Source organism: Vidua macroura, chromosome Z (assembly GCF_024509145.1).
Source record: "Vidua macroura isolate BioBank_ID:100142 chromosome Z, ASM2450914v1, whole genome shotgun sequence".
In the NCBI taxonomy this organism is placed as follows: domain Eukaryota; kingdom Metazoa; phylum Chordata; class Aves; order Passeriformes; family Viduidae; genus Vidua; species Vidua macroura.
This window is the reverse complement of record NC_071611.1, coordinates 79,577,014-79,596,949: the sequence shown is the minus strand read 5'-3', so window position 1 is coordinate 79,596,949 and position 19,936 is coordinate 79,577,014. Positions and strand designations below refer to the sequence as shown.

Here is a 19,936-nt window from a genome sequence, read left to right as displayed (position 1 = left end):
AAGAGAAGCACTTGGCCGAGCACAGATGCTGCAAGAGTGCCATTCCCAGTGCAATGCTCTGGATCTGATTGCATTCCATGAGGACCTAAATGCTCCAGATTCCCTAGGAGTGTGGTTTATTGAAGCAACAGGAGAGCAATCTCAGGATTGCTGCTGATCAGGGCAATGTCTACCAAGTGTGTGTAGCAACAGAAACTATAGGAAAGAGAGATTATAAGAGTGAGTTCTATCTTTCTTTCTATCTATCTATCTATCTATCTATCTATCTATCTATCTATCTATCTATCATTTGCATAATTGAATCTTCTTGGCTCTGGTCCAAAGCAGTTGGAGGTGCAAAGTTCACCTAAAGCATCCCTTTCAGGAGAGGATTAGAGACACGTTCTGTTGACCGATTCTGAGCAGGCAGAGCTGTTTCCCCCTCCAGATATGGTGGGTTTTTTTCCCCTCAGAGCTGTTTTCCTCCTCCAGCCTCTTCTTCCTGAGGCCCCCAGTTAATTCTTTAATTTTCTGCCTGTCCCAGAGAGGTGGAAGAATTCCATGTTTTAGGTGGTGAAGAGAACATGAACTCCAGAAGTGTCTCTCACAAAGGCTGAGCTCACCCAGGAAGCCACCTGCAGAGGCAGGATGGAGCTGTGGGACTGGGCTGGGTGTCAGTCACTACTGAAAGACAAACAGGACACGGCAGGAGCAGAGGGAGGCCCTCACCAGACCCCTGAGAAATGCCACACCTTCCCTGTCAGCTGCCTGAGAGGCTGTTGGAGCTTCAGCCCCAGATGGCCCCTGATTGTAGTGCCAGGGTCACTTTGGAATCTGTGCCTCCCCACAGGCAGAGAATGACCCAGGAGAGCAGCAGCACAGTGCTCTGGGAACGTGTGAGCCCATCAGTCCTTGAGTCTTAGCCCACAAATGTCCTATGGAAAGTTGAAACCCATCTTCTCTTGCTTTCTGTGCAGATCCTTCCAGAGAAAGAGCAGGAGCAGATTGCCTTATCAGAGATGCCATGCCAGACTCAGGGAGAGCTGAGAGCCCGAGAGCAGGAAGAGCAGCTCAGGCAGCAGGTGGAAGAGCCACAGGAGAATGGCCAGGTAAGCCTGACTCGCCAGGTGTCAGAGGGAAAGGGCAGGAAGAGGGGCATAAAACAGAGCTCTTGGGAGTGAGGAGGCCAGGAGTCCCAGAGGCACTGAAAGCACAGAGCCTTGGAATCTGCAGGGATCAGCACTGGGACAAGAGGTTTCCATTGGAAGCAGGTGTGGGTAGGGAAGCAGAAAGAAGTGGCTGAATAAATGTGATTTTGAGGCTGCAAGAGGAAAAAGCTGAGCCTTATGGCAGCTCCCAGTCACTTGCTCTGCATTTGTGTGTACAGAGCATCAAGGCAGAGCCACAAGCAGAGCAGCCCGAAGCTCAGAGTGCCATCATGGAAGTGAAGAAGAGGAACCAGGAAGAGACAAGAAGAATTCAAGAGGAGATGAATCTCCATCAGCAGAGGGGCGATCAACAAAACCAGGTGAGTGAAAGAGTGGCAGCCACTCCACTCATGAAAGATCCTCTCTCTCGTATTTTACAGAACTTGAAGGAACAGCTGGACACAGACTTTCAGAAAGCTCACGCTAAGATCAAGGCAAGGGAGAAGAGGCAGGAGGAAGAAATGAAAATCATCAGAGAAAAACTTAATCCCCTCCCTCAGGCTCTACAAAAGCAAGTGAGTGAAAGAGGGATAGCCACGGCAGTCACCAAACTGGTGGTTTCTGCCCTTCTGGCCTTCCCAGTGCAGAGCAGCAGGGAGCGGGGTGATGCCTCTGAGTGCCATCCTGCTCTAGTGTGTATCACAGTCACTCAGAAGGACATTTCCTGGTGTGCTGAATCTCAACTGCTGCCCTGGACAGTGGGACTTGTCCTTTGGCCTTTTGGCCAGCAGTCATCCAAATTGATTCCTGCTGGCCTGTTCCTGCTCTCCTTGTTTCTTGAGGTGTTTTTACAGGGGAATATGGTGACCCAGATGGAGGATTGAAACAAGCTGTCTGTATCCCTTGTAAATCTGTTCTTTCCTCACAGTCAGTGACTCTTGACTGACAGGGACAAGCTGTAGTCTCTGACTGCTTTGTTCTGTTTGACTCGAGGTGCAAGTGTTGACATCTCACCGGGCAGCCGGCAAAGACTTCCGGCAAATGAGTGGCAATGAAGAGCCCCGAGGCTGGCGTGAGGCACAGGAACTGTCCCCACCAAAGGTGCTACAGGTTGGGCATGACCTGAAGATGGTGCAGGAAAAGAGGACACATTGGGGGGAGGCCGAACACTTGAACAAGGAGCTGCAAGTGTGTCTGAAGCCCTTGGAGGGGGAAAGGAATCCTTGAGAGGAAGTAGAATGGTCATTGTGGCAGTGATCCTTCAGAAAATCCATGAAAATGGACCATGAATCTGGCCATCCACTCGAGTAGAACTAGCCTTTGGTTTTGACCCATCCAGTCTGAGAAGTGGACACCAGAAAAAACCCACTTAAGAGCCCTGCATGTTGCTGACAGCACCTTCCTAAGGGCTTGCATTTGAAATGGAATCTCAGGCTAATCTCTGCCAGCCACCTTTCTGACATAAACTCATTTCTTGTCTCAGATCTACAAGGGCTTTGTCACCAAACCTGCTGCTGCAGCAGCATGGTCTAAAGGAGCCTTTGCTCTCCACCCTGAGAAGCGGAGCCGGGGCGGTTTGCTCATCTCCAGTGCTGACCCAACTGCTGCTCAGCAACAGGAGATCAAGGATGACTCCCTGGAGCTACGGAGTACGTCTGCTGTATTTCTTGTCTGAGGGACAGTCTATTGTGTGCAGGTGTCAGCATAGCTGTACCAAATGCTTTTCCTGAGTTTGGTGTCCCACGGACATTTAGAGACATTTCCCCACAGGAACTGCTGTAGAAAAGCAGTCTCTGTGCTGGCCACCTGTGCTGCAGAGCTGTCTGCCTGGTTGTTGTTGTTACCCAGCCGAACACAAAGGGTTCAAAGCTCCAGGCTCTGGGTCTGCCTTTTGAATCTCCTGGAAGCTGGGATCTCTGCTTTAAAGTGAGCATCTTGCATTTTGTTTCCCTCAGGGACAATAGTGAACATGGAAAATCCCGTGATGAAATACACGGAACTGGAATATATTGGCAGAGGGTGAGTCCAACCACAGTCACTTCTACATAACCATGGGCCAGGTGTTTTTCTGGTGGAATATCTATCCAGTGTGAAGTCAGAACAGCTGCAAACAGACATCTATCCCCATGTTCAGACACTGGGGATAGATTGTCCCATCTCTCAGTGCTGCTCCGAATTTGTGAGTGTGCCCAAGAAGGCATTGTCAGACACACCTCCATGCTGCCAAGTTCTTGCCTGCAGCAAGGAACAGGACCTGGAAGATCTCCTTGTCTCTCAAGTGTGGGACAGTTCTGTGTTAATTTCCTGAGCATTTTTGTATATCTCCAAATCATACAGCCACACTAATAAAAGGGGAAGAAACGTGCTTGCCTGAAACAGCAACCTACTCCCTGATAGCTGTCAGATAACAGTTCTCAGGAACATTTCTTTCCAAGAGATTGCAGAAGGAAATACTCCATGGTCAGGATAAAAACTGCACAGTTTAGAACCTGAAACCCAAGGTGAAAGAAGGAGATCTCCTTAGGAGCTGAGGCAGTAAACAGCAACGCTTCAGGGACAGGCCCAGTGCCCATGCACTTGAGAGGAAAATGCATCATCTGCCTTTAGGCAGAACCCGCCTGCTTCCGGCAGGTTTTAGGCATTTGCAGCAGAGATCTCCTCTGTGGACTGGCTTTCACTGCAAGATCTAAATGTCTTCTCCTTTCTTTGCTGCTTTTTTGTTTCTAGGACTTTTGGAGATGTTTGCAGAGCACTTGACAATGCCACAGGAGGGCAGGTAAATGTCAACATCTCCCGCAGGTCCTCTGGTGTGAGCAGCTGTGGCTGGAGTTTGAGTAGAGCTGTGCTGAAAAGGCACAAGAAGCACAGACTGCTACCAGCCTGCAAAATACATTTGGGACAGTCTTTGTCCTTCTCAGCTGCCAGAAGGAAGGCAAGGAGGGCAGCAGTTCCTTGCAGAGAAGGATGTGCTCATTTGCTCTCCATTGCTAAAACAAAGGTGGTGCCTTTGAGCATCTCACTGCTCTTTGGGGTTACGGCTTCAGAGTCCTGAATTCTCACTTCTGCTTGCCAGCAAATGCATCTGAAAGTTACTGGTAGTTCCTTAGCCACCTGCAGTGCTGCACTGGAGAACTGCACGTAGGGAGAGATCTGCACAGCATCCCTAAAAGCCCTAAGTCCTGCCCATAGCCCAAGATGTATCCACAGAGTATTAAGGCATGGATTACTTCTTCTGAATCCCAGACAAAGCAGCAGGGAGTGTGCTCAGAGCTTTGTGGGTGATAGTTGAGACACCACAGTTACCAAGTGGACAAGGCAAAACCTCAGTGGCCACGTGTCCTGTAAGTGGCCTCCAAGGGAGCAGAGAAATGGGCTGTTGCAATGTCAGTTCCTAATTACTGCAATGCCCAATCACAAGGCAGTTTGGCACAGCTGGGCTGTGGCATTGCAAAAGCACTCACTCCATGTGCCTTGCGGTCTTGTGCCGCCAACTTCTCAAGTTACTGATTTTCAATGTCATTTTAGGTGGCCATAAAGAAAATAAATCTCCAAGAACTGAGGAAGAAGGAACTAAGAGTCTATGAACTCATGGTCATGAAGACAAATATGAATCCCAATCTGGTCAACTATTTAGACAGGTGAGTTGTTGTGAATGTTTGTTTACATATTGCAAACATGCATGGTAAAATTCCACTTTGTTCACTGGCAGAAAATAGAGCTGTAATTATTGGTTAATTATTATTGCTCTGCTCATCTCCAGTGGATGGGAAGAGAGTGCATCTTGTCTGCATGAGTCTTCCCCGGTACACAGAGTTCTAAAATTATTCAAAAACCTGCATCACTCATATCTTACTAAATCAATAGCCTGTAAGTTCACAGCCACCACATTGTTTTGGGGCTTGGTTTTTCTCAAGAGTCCTCTTACGTCCAGATAAACTAACATGGATTTCCCTTGGATTGTGTCCCCTCTTTTCCATTGCTTTGCATGCCAGGAAGACTAGGTGCTTATTTCCAGAAACACACAGTTTGACAGGTTTTTGATCTGTTCCTAACCTGCAGTTTTTACTTGCTGGCTATTGAAGACATCTCCTTTTTTCACAGCTGTGCCTTTCTTCTTGAGACAGATTGCAAACAATGCACAGCCTAGAGGGAATGTCTATTCCTTTTATTCTGTCCTAGTCACAAAGGGACTTGGAAACAAGAATCAATCAAGAAAACAACCTAGCCATGCATGTCTATCTCCATGCTCTTGTTTCCTTCTTTCAGCTACCGTGTGGATGGGCAGCTCTGGCTGGTCATGGAGTACATGGACGGAGGCACTCTGAGCGATGTCATCAGCGAGACCCACCTGTCTGAAGACGAGATGGCAGCCATCAGTCGGGAGGTCAGCAATCCCACCTGTGCTGCCCAGGGCTTGGGCAGGATTGTCTGGGAAACAGGGCTCCGACCTGGAGTGATTTCATGTGCCAAGCTTTGTTTCTGTGTTGCTGGTATGCTATGGGCAAGTAAAAGCCTCTCAAGTGAAATGCCTGCCAGTGCCCCTGCACTCACAGTACTCAGTTCTTGTACTCATATCTCCTACTGTTGTATTCTCGCTCTGTCTCTTGTGTTTGTATTTGCTGTTCTCCACCTTGCCTCCCTAAACTTTTATCTCCAGCCTGTCTGCACTGCATTCCTTGTCTGTAAAAGCAATGGTGCTGGTGGCAGCATTTGAAATGATCAGCAAAGAAAAAAAGACTCATTTCTCTCAGTCCTCAACTGAAAAGGACAGTAGTGCAGCCAAAATGCTCTTTGCTTCAGGAAGGTGACTGTTATGATACTTCCAAGTCTGTGCTGAGGCCAGCAACAAAACCTTTGTCATGCAGCCTCCCACCCCAAAGTGATCCACTTCACACCAAAGGGAGGGACTTTTTCTTCCTTGGCAAAACCCTCACTTGTCCTCTGCATGGAGAAAGCACATCCACAGCAGCAGCAGCCATGCTGGCTGGTTTGCAGGGGACAGTCTACAACAACAGCAGGTGCTGTTGCTCTTTCAAAAGCTGACATGCCTTTCCTTAGAAAGGTCCTGCTCTGCAAGTGGTGGAGCAGCAAGCTCTTCCTCACAATGGCACTGTGTTCCTCCATTACTCGCCATTCCCCTGCAGAGGCAATCTTTTAGAGCTGTTTCCTTTCTTGTGTAATGAAATGACATCACTAATTTTTGCCCTCCTGTTTCTGTTTTCTCTCTCAGTGCCTGCAAGGCCTGGATTTTCTTCACTCGAACCATGTGATCCACCGAGATGTGAAGAGCAGCAACATCCTTCTCAGAACCGATGGCTCTGTCAAGCTGGGTCAGTGTATTCTTGGTCAGGTGCAGCATTCCAGGGATGTGGGCTGTGGGGCTGCTTTGAGTGACTGCCAGCTTCCCAAAATTGGTGTTGGTGGCAGTGCAGGGAACCCTGCCACAAACTGTGGGCACAGTTGCAACATGCACAGAAGTATGACAAGGAACAAGGAGTCAAGAGTGGCGTTGCTCTGTGTGTGTCCCTTCCAGAGGGAGGGAGCTGCAAATCTAAAGCTTCAGAAAAATAAAAGGCTGGAGGTAGTCTAAACAATGAGGCTTTTTTTTTTGAAGTGGCCAATTCCATATTTCCTTGTCTAAAGCCCTGAGGAAACAGAGCATGGACAGTTCTCCAGGAGACTCAACAGCACATTCTTAGACTGAGAGTGGGGAATTCTTTTGCTTGATTTCCTAACTTGAGCTGGCTTTCATGGTTTGTTTTTTTCTCCCCAGCTGACTCTGGCCTCTTTGCTCAGCTCACCCCTGAGCAGAGTCGACGGAGCTCAGTGGCCAGCACTTCTGGGTGGATGGCGCCTGAAGTGGTGACAGGTCAACCATGTGGCCCCAAAGTGGACATATGGTCTTTTGGAATCATGGGCATCGAAATGGTGGAACGAGAAGTTCCTTACTGGAATGAAACTCCTGTTTCGGTAAGGTGCAAATACTCACTGATCCTGCTTGTCTTTCTCACCTGTCCCATGGTCAGTGTGCCATTGGACAAAATCCCATTGCCATCTGCTGGCACCACTTCCACCAAGGTCCCCTTCTGAAAATGTCCCTGCAGCACATCAGCATCTGCTGTCGATTTGGTTGCATCAGAAGGGAAGAGGAAGGTAACCAGTTCAGAAACCTAACCAGTTCAGAAACCTGCCATTTTGGCCTCCAGCCATGCCTGACACTTTTCACTTGCTTTTTGAACAATGTTGGAGCTCTGTCTCTGAAGAAAAGGAATTTTTTCCGTGGAATGGTTGGATGTGTGATAAATATCCTTCAAAATGGAGATTGAATCTTCCTAGTTTCAATTTTAGAGAAAAAGAAAAAAGAGAAAAAGTAAATGGAAAAGGAAGAGGAAGAGAAAAGGGAAAAGAAAAAAAGAAAAAGTAAGAGAAAAATGGAAAGGAAGAGGAAAAGGAAGAGAAAATAAGAAAAAAAGGAAAAGGGAAAAAAAGAAAGAAAAAAAGAAAAAGAATAAAAAGAATAAAAAGAAAAAGGAGGAAAAACCACCAAAGCAATGCCCAAGCAAGTTCTGCTTGCTTTTCCCTTCATTTACCACAGCACATCAATTTTCCTCCAAACTGTAGCATCTTTTCCCAATCCTGTGGGTCTTCAAAACTTTCAGGCTTTCAAATCATCCATACATTGTTCAGTCTTGCGTGTGGGTGGCCTGGATAAGTTTAGGATGTGTTTTTCTCCGACTGCAGTTAGAATTGTACACTAAACTCTTGGCTGTTTCTGGGTACTTTAACAAGTTGATGAGCTTGCAGCCAGGTGCCCAGGGCTGGGATCCAACGTGGGCGGTTGACGCCGGTGCTGTGTTCCTTTACCACAGGAGCAGGGCCACCCCTGGCTTGCACAATTCTAAGGAGAGTGAGGACTCCAGCTCCCCACCATGTCCAGTGGCTGAGCACAGCTGCAGAGAGACAGGATAAAACCCTCTTTGTGACCTTTGGGGCTGTGGGAAAAGCGAAGGAATTTTTCCTCTGGGTTGAAGAAGAAAGTAACAAAGTCTCTTTGGTCACCATCTATTTCAGTGCCACCAGCACAGAGCTGTGACTATTGTGGTGGGCATTTTCATGGAGACTCCCAGGCCTCCTTCCATTGTTATTTCTGTCTATTTTAGATGGATTCTGCATCTGCATTTTTTTCAAGAGGAGAAAAAAAAAAAAAAAAAACTTGATGATTTTTGTTTCATGGAAGCTGTGCTAAAGGGACCAACAAGCACTGCAAAGATTCCTTTCATATAATAATCCTTGGAAATAGTATGGATAGAATAAACACCCCCTTCCAAATAGCCTGTCAGGCTGGTGCGAATCCTCAGAGAAACAAAACATGCTTTTGCTGATGTAGCTCCCACTAACTAGGTCAGTCAATGAAATCAGCTGCCAAGGCAAGATCTGCTGAATGCTGGAAAAGCTGTGGCTGCATCGGGGTTTGGGTTTTTGGTTGGTAAAGGAAAGTCATCTCTGGGTCTCTCCAGGGCAGTTTCTGCAGAGTGGAGCTTAAACAATGGGATCTGAGAGAGCAGTTACAGATGGGAAAGAAGCAGCTGGAGCCTTATGTTTCCTTTTTCCCCAGCCTCAACTCCTGATAGACATACGAGGGACACCAAAGCTGCAGCAGCCCAACCGATTCTCGCCTTGCCTGCGTGACTTCCTGAGCTGCTGCCTGCTGAGAAACGAGGCACAGCGCTGGTCAGCCAAGGAGCTCCTGCAGGTAAAATGCAAAGGGGCTGCAGGTGAAAGAGTGTCTGAGGGATGGGCTCCTCCTCCACTGAGGTCCAAGGCATCAGATGAGCCCCCGTTCCTCCTCACCTCCACTCTTGGTGCTGTTCAAATGAAAACAGTGAAGAATCCTAGACTGGGCTGGCAGGGCCCTGTGAAGGTCATCTGGTCCAAGTGTCCTGCAATGAGCAGGGACATCTTCAAAGAGATCAGGTTGCTCAGAGCCCTTTCCCACCTGACCTGGAATACCTGCAGGCATGGGGCACCTACAAGCTCTTGGGACAATCTGTGCTGGTGTTGCACCATGCTCTGAGTAAACAAGTTCTTCCTTAGACCTACTCTTGATCCCCATTTTGTTTAAAAATATTTGCCCACATTCTATTGTTAAATGGCCACGTTAAAAAAGATGTCCCCCATTTTCTTCAAAGCCACTCTGAAGTCTTGGAAAGTGGCAATAAGATCTCCCTGGGGCCTGTTCTTCACAAAGCTGAATAACTCCACCTCTCTCCGCATTTCCTGAGAAGACAGGTGCTCTGTTTTCTGGCTGTTTCTGTCACCCTGTTTTGTAATTTGGTGGGGTGTTCCATTTTATCGAATGGCAAAAGAACTGAAGTAGAGCAATGCAGGGTACACAGTCATGAAATGGTGGTGGAGGAACCCAAGGAAGCCAGTCCTGGCAGAGCAGTCTGGAGAGATTTGGCTGTGGGCAGGAGGGGCTGTGGGGGGCTCAATGTGAGCCTCTGAGGGGCCCTGGTTTGTGCCCCCCACCCCACCCTTAGAGGTTTCTGGCACGCAGACAGGGGCAGCTGAGAGGGACTTGTCCCAGCCCCATCTGCTGCCTGGCACGCTCAGGCAGAGGGGAACTGGCCCAGGCTTACTGCCAGGCTGTGTGGCAGAGAGGGAACTGCAGCAGCCAGCGCCACTCGGCTGGCCCTGCTGGGAAGGAAGGTGCCATCCAGCACAGGAGGGGCAGGGCATGGAAAGGTAGACACTGCTCTGTCTCCCTGTGGAAATTAGCACGGTGCCTGTCTCTCAAAGACAGGGACCTATGTGGGTCATTGGAGTTTCCTGAAAGGAAGAAACCCCAGGGACAGAAAGCACCATTTCTAGAGCACTGGCAGGGCAAAAATCCCAGCTAGATGGAGAAACCAGAATAAAGGGATAAGTGGGATTCTGGGCCAGGTTTGCCTGTGATGGCAAGGTCCTGCACATAAAAGATGGAGGTGCAGATGGTCCCATTGGTCCTCTTTCTGCATCTTCCTAGGAGCCAGAGGAATCCTCTGAAATACTGAGCTTGGAAAGTCACGGTTCATTGGTTTTTGTTGTTTTTTTTTCTTTGGGCAGCATCCATTTGTAACACTTGCTGAGCCTGCGTCCTGCCTGGTGCCACTGATTGTTTCAGTGAAGAAGAGGAAGGAGACAAGAATGTGATAATCACATCAGGACCATTACCATTGACTTAGAGTAGGATTGTAGGTTAGGGTTAGGGTTAGGGTTAGGGTTAGGGTTAGGGTTAGGGTTAGGGTTAGGGTTATGATTAGGGTTAGGGTTAGGGTTATGATTAGGGTTAGGTTTAGGGTTAGGATTAGGGTTAGGGTTAGGGTTAGGGTTAGGGTTAGGTTAGGGTTAGGGTTAGGGTTATGATTAGGGTTATGATTAGGGTTAAGGTTATGATTAGGGTTAGGGTTAGGGTTATGATTAGAGTTCAGGTTTGGGTTAGGGTTAGGGTTAGGGTTATGATTAGGGTTAGGTTTAGGGTTACGATTAGAGTTAGGGTTAGGGTTAGGGTTAGGGTTAGGGTTAGGGTTAGGGTTAGGGTTAGGTTTAGGGTTAGGGTTATGATTAGGGTTTTGATTAGGGTTAGGATTAGGGTTAGGGTTAGGGTTTTGATTAGGGTTAGGTTTAGGCTTACGATTAGAGTTAGGGTTAGGGTTAGGGTTAAGGTTATGGTTAGGGTTATGATTAGGGTTTTGATTAGGGTTAGTGTTAGCGTTATGATTAGGCTTAGGTTTAGGGTTACGATTAGAATTAGGGTTAGGGTTAGGGTTAGGGTTAGGGTTTAGGGTTAGGGTTAGGGTTAGGGTTTTGATTAGGGTTAGATTTAGGGTTAGGATTAGGGTTAGGGTTAGGTTTAGGGTTGGGTTAGGGTTAGGGTTAGGGTTAGGGTTAGGGTTTTGATTAGGGTTAGGTTTAGGGTTAGGATTAGGGTTAGGGTTACGTTTAGGGTTGGGTTAGGGTTAGGGTTAGGGTTAGGGTTATGGTTATGATTAGGGGTATGATTAGGGTTAGGGTTATGATTAGGTTTAGGTTTAGGGTTACGATTAGGGTTAGGGTTAGGGTTAGGGTTATGATTAGGGTTATGATTAGGGTTATGATTAGGGTTAGGGTTAGGGTTATGATTAGGGTTAGGTTTAGGGTTACGATTAGGGTTAGGGTTAGGGTCAGGGTTAGGGTAAAGTTAGGGTAGGATTTTCTTATCGGACTTGGAACAAAAGGATTGGAAATGAATAAAGTTTCTGAAACCACACCTCTCCTTGAAGATTCCCTTCTTCCTAACTCTGTGAATAACCTCGTGATTTTCTTATGAATTGTCAGTTGTTTCCAAAAGGTGGAAAGTGACACTTATGGAGTCTTTGGCACAGTGTGGAAGTGGGGAAAGCTCTTCTTCATTCATCTTCTCCAGACCACGCTGCCTTTGGAATACGGCCCACTGGTCTGTTTTTGCCCAGCTGTGGTACTTCTAGTTGAGGCAGAAAGGGCAATGGCATTTGCAGGAAAAACCAAAGGGGGAGTGGGGAAGCCAAAACATCCTGTGCAGATGCAGGCCTTCAACTGTGACTCCAGAGCACTTGGGCACCTGCCACTTGGATTTGTATCCCTAAGTGCAATGTCTTTGGCTGGAGGAGAGCCTTGCTCAGCTGAGAAAGCAGCAAGATCAGAGAGGGTGCTCTGAAAGGTCTCCTGCGGTGCAGAGCTGTCAGCGACTGTGAGGTGAGAGCGGGCCCGGCCTTGCCGGGGCTGGAGGCGCAGCAGAGCCCCGGCAGAGCCCGGAGCAGCCTGAGCCTCGGCAGAGGCAGGCTGCCAGGAGGCCCTTGTAGCTGCAGGAGGCAGCAGCCCGGCCCTGCATGCCTCTTCCTGGCCCCGGGTGCATCCTCCGCTCTCAGAGGCCAAGCGGCAGCTGGCTGCTGCCGAGGGGAAGCGGAGCCCTGCTGGGCACAGCCCAGCCCGGAGGCATTGGCCGTCTGGAGTCTGCCCCGGGCGAGAGAAAGGGGAAGGGCAGCCCAGGGCCGGTGGCCTGGCTGAGCATTCCTACTCTTCTGCCGGCTGCCCTGTGACTCCTGGGAAAGGTTAGCAGTGTGTGCAGCACTCTGGGCACCGGCGGAGGGAGCCGGGCTGCTGGGCAGGCTGGAGCCCAGGGCAGTGTCCTTCAGGCAGGGCACTTCTGCCAGGGGAGCCGAGGCCAGCGGTGTTACAAATAAACTTGTTTTAATAGGTGGGAGTGGTGATGGGTAAATTGTGTCGGGTGGGTTGTAGGTAATTGTTAATTAATGTAACCAATTGTCAATGTAATGAATTGTTAAATTGTTAATGCAGTAAGTGGTTGTGAGTTACTGTTAGTTACGAAGTTTAATATGTACCATTAGTTAAGTGTTTGTGCACAGTTGCCAATCGGGGGGGGAGGCCAGGTGCATCGGAGAACGACATCATCAGTCCAACCTGCTATTGGAGAAACAGATCAACCAATGGTGCCTCGAAGTTCAGGAATGATTGGCCAGAAATGCACCATCTTATAAACCAATCAAGGACCAGAAAAGGAGCCAATCAACGAGAGGATCAAGAACGCACCAATCGACAGCCTCCAGAGACTTTAACAACCCCGGGTGCTGGCCACCCCGGGTCTTTCCGCGGACTTTGTTGCCAAGGAAACACCCTGTGCCTGTGCACAGTTACTGTTGCACGTTGTTACTTTCTGGCTTGCCGCTGAGGTCCTGGGCTTATCCTGGGACCTCGTCCCCAGCTGTCTGTGATTTTAATAAACAGGCCCAAATTTTTTTAACATATTCTGGCTTTGAATTTGCCTGTTCGTAACAGATTGGGGGCTCGTCCGGGATAGCCACGCCCCAGAGGCAGTCCCGGAGAAGGACAGGTCCGGGAAGACCGGTCCAGCGTTTTTTTTTTATCGCTGCCCGAACTTGGATTTCTCTGAGACCGAAGACGGTTGCTGGCTACACCCAAGAGACGACTGAAGACCCGGCAACCCAGACTGAGAAGGCCCTTCGAGAGGGAGCGGGGCTTGCAGCACACAGGTAGGCGTTGCGAGTGGGGCAGGCATAAGGGGGTACGCTCATGCATGGTGAGTGAGTGAGACGGGAGCTGGCACCTCAGACTCCCGAAGTGACAGTGGTCCTCCTAGTACCGCGTTTTCGGACTCCCGCGAGGGGGCCGGCCGGGAACGGAGGGAAGCGATTGGAATAAATCATTGGAGTGAGTGTGGAACCCCGAGGGACCCTCCTTAGCGTGGGTGAAGGGGGAGTACCTCCTTTTCTCCTGCCCTTACCCGCGTAGGCTCCCGTTCCCCCAGGGTGGTGGGGGCTCCTAGGGGTTGCTTGAGCCAAAAAGGCGAAGGAACCGAAGGTGGTGGTTGGTTGGGATAACTTTCTGGCTTGCCAGAAAGACCTTCGGAACCGGGACTCCCAGTACAGTGACAGGCATTGGGGCGGCTGGCTGGGAGGGGGGTGGACGGTCCCTGGACCCTTGATCCAAAAAGGAAGGAACCGAAGGTGGTGGTTGGTAGGGATAACTTTCTGGCTTGCCAGAAACTTTCTGGCTTGCCAGAAAGACCTTCAGAACCGGGCCTCCTAGTACAGTGACAGGCATTGGGGTGGCTGGCTGGGAGGGGAGTGGACAAGGGGGGCGCAGGGGAGTTCCACCGGCTCAAGCAATCTGAAGGGCAGTTCCTCAAGGTGAGCGCGGGAAGTGTCCCGGGCATCTTGAGGAACTAGGACCTCTGGGGTGGGCTAAAGACTCTCAACCGGAGACCTACTGGTAGTGAGGCCACCGGCTGGGGAATTGTCCCTCCTTTGGCAGGGGGAGGGAGTAGGAGCCTGACCAGAGGGGAATAGGACCCTAGGCCAGGGGGTCTGGCCAAGGGGAAATTCCTCCTAGCACGGCGACGGGCCGGGGAGGGCAAAAGGCCGCCGGCTAGGAGAAGTCCCTCTATCCATTAGGGGTAGGAGGGAGGGTTTAGAACCTGTCAGTTAGGGATATTATTTTGTTTTAGTTTATATAAGTTGTCTGGTCTATGTGTGATTTACTTTTAACTGGAATTTTGTGGTCGATATTATCAAGTTCGTTTATTTTGTCTGTTGTTACCGATAGTGTTATTTATTGGATTATTATATTGTGTTGTTTTATTTGTTTTAACACAAAAATACCAATTTGGTATTTTGCAGTATTGTTTGTGGTATTCTGTGTAATCTTTTTGCTTTAAGTGATTGAGGTGTACATTGCTTGGAGTAGAGAGTTTTTTGGCGTTTTGTCAGCTTATATCTTTGGGTTAGGATTTCTGTTCGTGTCAGAGGGTATCTTGTGAGGTTGTGTTGAAGAGCCGACATTTTGTTGTTCTAGTACACAGATTTTAAGTCATTGATAGTGTGTGCCTGTGAGTGTGGGTGGATCAGAGGAGCCATTTTAGTTGCTTTTGAGGTACTCCCCTCGAGAAGGGGAGTGGTTGTTTTACAGGGTGCGTGTGTGTGAGTGTGGGTGGCTCAGAGGAGCCATTTTAGTTGCTTTTGGGGTACTCCCCTTGAGAAGGGGAGTGGTTTGGGAGTGAGTGATAGACATCTGAAAAGACTTCCGGCTGATCAGCCATTTTGGTTTGTTTTGAGTCTTGGTTCCCACGGTATCTAATTTTCCCACGGGTCATTATTTTCGTTCCCACGGTATTCAATTTTCCCACGGGGTCTCCTATTGATTTATGTTTAAATTCTAGTTGTTCTTTTTATTGTAAATCCTTTTGGATTGTCATTCTCCTTTAAAGTTTACACAGTGACTTATTGCGAAGTTGTCTATTTAGTTAAATTGATACAAGTTGTTTATAGTTATGGGTCAGTGTGCAAGTAAGCGTACCCATAAGGGAAAAGCTAAGAAAATGAAATTGAAAGACATACCACAAGACAGTCCATTGGGGGAAATGTTAGAGAATTGGGACCATGATAAAAATTTAAAGGAATTGGATAAGATAAAAATGATACATTATTGTATTGAAATATGGCCACAAAAGAACATTCAAGAAGGACCTGTTAATTGGCCTTGGTATGGGTCAAGAGGAAAATGGTTATGTCTAGCTTTAAATAAATGTGTTAATTCAAGAGAAGTACTAGATGAGGAAGAAATCAAATATGCAGCCTGTTGGCTGGAAAATGAAATTTGGGATAAAAAGGTTCGAATGTATAGGGTGGGTAAAGAAATAAAAGAGGGAAAAGAAGAATTTAAGCAAAAATGGGATCCATTGGATTATCTTCCTCCTCCAGTACCCCCTCCTATCCAACCCGAACCCATTCCGGCCCCTCCAGCATCCCTCCCTGTTCAGCCTATTTCCCCTCCTACCTCTTCAGGGCCCCTCCCTGCTCAACCTGTCCCCCACTCTACTCCATCAGCATCCCTTCCTGCCCAACCCGCACCTTGTCATACTCTTCTGACTTCACCGACAGTCCCCACTCCAGCAGTTTCTCCCATGCCTCTCTCCATCCCTGCCGCCCTCCCTCTGCCTCCCACACAAAATCTTACACAAACTCAACAGAGTAGCTTGGAGGGGGTAGCAACTCACAACTGTGAGTGCGAAAGAGTTGTAAGACCAAAAGAGAGGATTGCAATCTCAGGTAGTCATCATTATAATACTAGATCACAAGTTGAGAGGAGCTTCCAAAAGGGGGAAGCAGGAGAAAGGTTATTACGTTTGAGAGAGGTTCCGATGGGAGGTGTCCAGGGGGGAATCGGTTTTGTAAATGCACCTTTGACGGGCTCAGAGGTGAGAAGTTTTAAGAAAGAACTTAAACCCCTATTGGAAGATCCTATAGGAGTTGCTGATCAAGTTGATCAGTTTTTAGGTTCAAGTACATATACTTGGGAGGAAATGAATTCTATTTTAGGTATTCTCTTTTCTTCAGAGGAAATGCATTTCATTCGGGTTGCAGGCATAAAAGCATGGGAGAAAGAGAATAGGGCCGGGCCGCGGGGTGAAGAGAAGATGCCTCTCACTCCACCTGATTGGAATCCAAATATGGAAGAGGGCCGTAGAAATATGAATTGTTATAGGTCTTTGGTTATTAAAGGCATCCGGGGAGCGGTCCCCCGGACTAGTAATGCAAAGTTGGCCTTTGATAGCCAGCAGGAGAAAGATGAAACCCCAAATGCCTGGTTAGATAGGCTAAGGCGAAATTTCCAATTATATTCCAGTGTGGATCCAGAGAGCACAGAAGGGAAAGTGTTGGTAAAGGTGCAATTTGTAACTAGAGCATGGCCAGATATTAGAAGGAAGTTAGAGAAGATAGAAGAATGGCAGGAAAAAGGCATGAATGAATTGTTAAGGGAGGCACAGAGAGTTTATTTGAGGAGGGAGGAAGAAAAGATGAAATCGAAGGCTAGAATTATGGTTGCAATAGCTAGGGAGAGTCAGGACAGAGAAAGGGAAGAGCCAAAGGGAAGGGAAAAATCAAGGAAGGAGGAGATTCGAGGGCAGGATGCAGACTCCTGGGAGGGGAAATGTTTTTATTGTGGTGAAAAAGGTCATTTTAGGAAGGAGTGTAAGAAATGGAGAAAAGACAGGAGGCTGTACAAAGAAACGGAGATTGGAGAAAATGATGATTAGGGGTGTCAGGGGCTCTATCCCCTGGGGAAGATGGGTGAGCATAAGTTGGAGCCCTTGATAAATTTGGAAATAGGTCCCCAGGGGGAAGAATTTGAATTTTTAGTTGACACTGGGGCTGATAGGTCATGTGTTTCACGGTTCCCAAAAGGTTGTAAATTGAGTCAAAGAGTGTGTAAAGTGAGAGGTGCTAGTAATGAGCCTTTTGAAGTATCGGTAATAGAGCAAGTTGTGGTTCAAGGAAATTCAAGAGAAGGATATGTAGATTTGTTATATATGCCTAAATTGGAATGTAATTTATTAGGTAGAGACCTACAGGTGCAATTAGGGGTAGGGGTAATCCCTAAAGAGGGAAAGATGGTAGCAGAGATGCTGGTTCTCAAGTTGGAGGATGAAAGTGAAATCAATAGCGGAGTCTGGGCAGAGGGGGGAGGCCACAGCCTACTCGATATACCCCCTATAGAAGTAAAAATGAAACCAGGAACTTCACCAATTCGAGTAAAGCAATATCCTATTTCGGCCGAAGGGAAACAAGGACTAGCTCCAGTTATAAAAGAATTGATTAAAGATGGAATACTAGAACCATGCATGTCTCCCCATAACACGCCGATATTACCGGTAAAGAAATCAGATGGTACTTACCGATTAGTCCAAGATCTAAGGGAGGTGAACAAACAGACAATTTCACGGTACCCTGTAGTAACCGATCCGTATACACTTCTAAGTAAGGTACCACCGAAACATGCATGGTTCAGTGTGATAGATTTGAAAGATGCCTTCTGGGCTTGTCCTCTAGCTGAAGAAAGTAGAAGTTGGTTTGCCTTTGAGTGGCAGGATGAGGAAACAGGAAGGAAACAACAACTCCAATGGACCCGGCTACCCCAAGGTTTTACAGAATCCCCAAATTTGTTTGGCCAGGCTTTGGAAGAATTGTTAAGGCAGTTTCAACCGGTGGGAGATACCCAAATTCTGCAATATGTTGATGATTTGTTGGTGTCAGGGGAACAGAGGGAACAGGTTCAAGCAACAACAGTGAAATTATTAAACTTTTTTGGGGAAAAGGGTTTAAAAGTGTCAAAAAAGAAACTCCAATTTGTAGAACAGGAAGTGAAATGTTTAGGTCATCTGATTGGGAAAGGATACAAGAAATTAGAAGCTGAGCGAATTCAAGGGATCCTCTCCCTACCTGCACCGAAAACAAAAAGGGATGTAAGGAAATTGTTGGGGTTAATCGGATATTGTAAATTGTGGATTGATGGGCATACTAAACTGGTCAAGTTCCTATATGATAAATTAGTTGAAGAAGAACCTCTAGATTGGAATGAGCAAGATGAGCAGAAGTTACAGGAGTTGAAAGAAAAGTTAGTGACAGCACCAGTTTTAAGTTTACCTGATTTAGACAGACCCTTTGAGTTGTTTATAAATGTAGAAGAAGGTATTGCATATGGAGTATTGGTCCAAAAGTGGTGCGGAGATAGAAAACCAGTAGCTTATGTGTCTAAGCTATTAGACCCGGTAGTGAGAGGATGGCCTACATGTTTACAATCAGTGACTGCTACCGTAGCTTTGGTAGAGGAGGGATACAAACTAACATTTGGGAGCAAAATCAAAGTGTATACACCTCATGATTTGAAAACTATATTGAGTAAGAGAGCAAGTCAGTGGATTACAGACAGCAGGCTGTTAAAATATGAATTGATGCTCACCAATATTGAGAATTTAGAATTAGCCACAACGAATGTTCAAAATCCAGCCCAATTTTTGTATGGAGAGCCACAAGAAAATTTAGAACATTGTTGTATAGAAGTCATAGATTTGCAGACCAAAGTAAGGGAAGATTTGCAAGAGCAGCCGTTACCAGAAGGAGAAGTGTTGTTTGTGGATGGTTCTTCCAGGGTAAAGGAGGGGAAGAGAATGTTAGGATATGCAGTAATAGATGGTAAGAGTATGGAAATTATAGAAAAAGGGAGGCTTCCAGCAAAATGGTCTGCACAGTGTTGTGAGGTTTATGCTTTACTAAAAGGGCTGCAGTGGTTAAAGTACAAGAAAGGAACTGTTTACACTGACTCCAAATATGCCTATGGTGTAGTACATACGTTTGGTAAGATCTGGGGAGAAAGGGGGTTTATAAACTCTAAAGGCAAGACCCTAGTCCATGAAAAGCTAATCAAGGAAACATTGAAAGCTCTCAAAGACCCTTTGGAAATTGCAGTGGTACATATAAAAGGTCACCAGAAAGGAACTTCTAAAGAGGTGCAGGGCAACAATTTAGCAGACAGAGCAGCTAAAGAGGCTGCCTTAGAAAAAGAAGAGAAAATCCTGCAGTTAGTCAATCTGGGGGACAGAGATAATAAAGAAAACCCAATTTTTAGTGAGCAAGAACAAAAAGAGTTGCTAAAACATGGGGGAATAAAAGATGAAAAAGGGAAGTGGATAATGCCAGATGGGAGACAGGTGTTAAACAAAGCGCTAGCCAGGAAAATTTTGGAGAATTTGCATGCTTCAACCCACTGGGGAACACAGGCCTTGTGCGATCATTTTCTGCGAACTTATGTATGCATTGGTATATTTGAAGTAGCTAAGATAATCACAAGAGATTGTATGATTTGTCAGAGAGTAAATAGAAAAGTAATGAGAAAAGCCCCACTGGGTGGAAGAGAATTGGCCCAGAGACCTTTCCAAAATGTCCAAGTCGATTTTACTGAACTTCCCCCAGTCCAAAAGTTTAAGTATTTATTAGTGATAATAGATCATCTGACTCATTGGGTTGAAGCATTTCCAACTACAAGAGCTACAGCAGGAGTGGTTAGTAAGATCTTACTGGAACAAGTCATACCGAGATATGGTATTGTAAACATTATTGATTCAGACAGAGGGCCACATTTCACAGCCAAGGTCCTACATCAGATAACAGAGGCTTTAGGAATAGTATGGAGACTTCATACCCCTCTGTCTGTGGAGACCTCAAAGCTCAGGAAGAGTGGAGAGAATGAACCAAACCTTAACAAATTGGTGGAGGAAACAAAAATGAACTGGTTAAAATGTCTTCCATTAGCACTAATGAGAATAAGGACAAAACCAAGAGCCGATATTGGCATTTCTCCTTATGAAATGATGTTCGGGTTGCCATTCCTAACTGTCTCAGACCACACAGGGACTTACGAAGAGGGAGAACAGAGCA

General features: G+C 47.1%; 1 protein-coding gene and 1 long non-coding RNA gene across 2 annotated transcripts in view; both read left to right on the top strand.

Annotated features, from left to right (window-relative positions):
- The first annotated feature begins 3,093 nt into the window (after positions 1-3,093).
- The window catches only part of LOC128822421 (serine/threonine-protein kinase PAK 3-like), a 136,774-nt gene continuing 119,931 nt past the window's right edge, over positions 3,094-19,936 (top strand). The window contains exons 1-2 of the mRNA XM_054004122.1: positions 3,094-3,146; positions 3,855-3,903. Of these exons, the coding sequence (XP_053860097.1) occupies positions 3,097-3,146; positions 3,855-3,903 (99 nt within the window). The 5' untranslated portion in view covers positions 3,094-3,096. The remainder of the gene's footprint in view (positions 3,147-3,854; positions 3,904-19,936) is intronic.
- Positions 6,396-7,569, top strand: LOC128821666 (uncharacterized). The gene is made up of 3 exons (XR_008441195.1): positions 6,396-6,457; positions 6,901-7,097; positions 7,232-7,569. It is a non-coding gene; the product is annotated as an uncharacterized LOC128821666 (long non-coding RNA).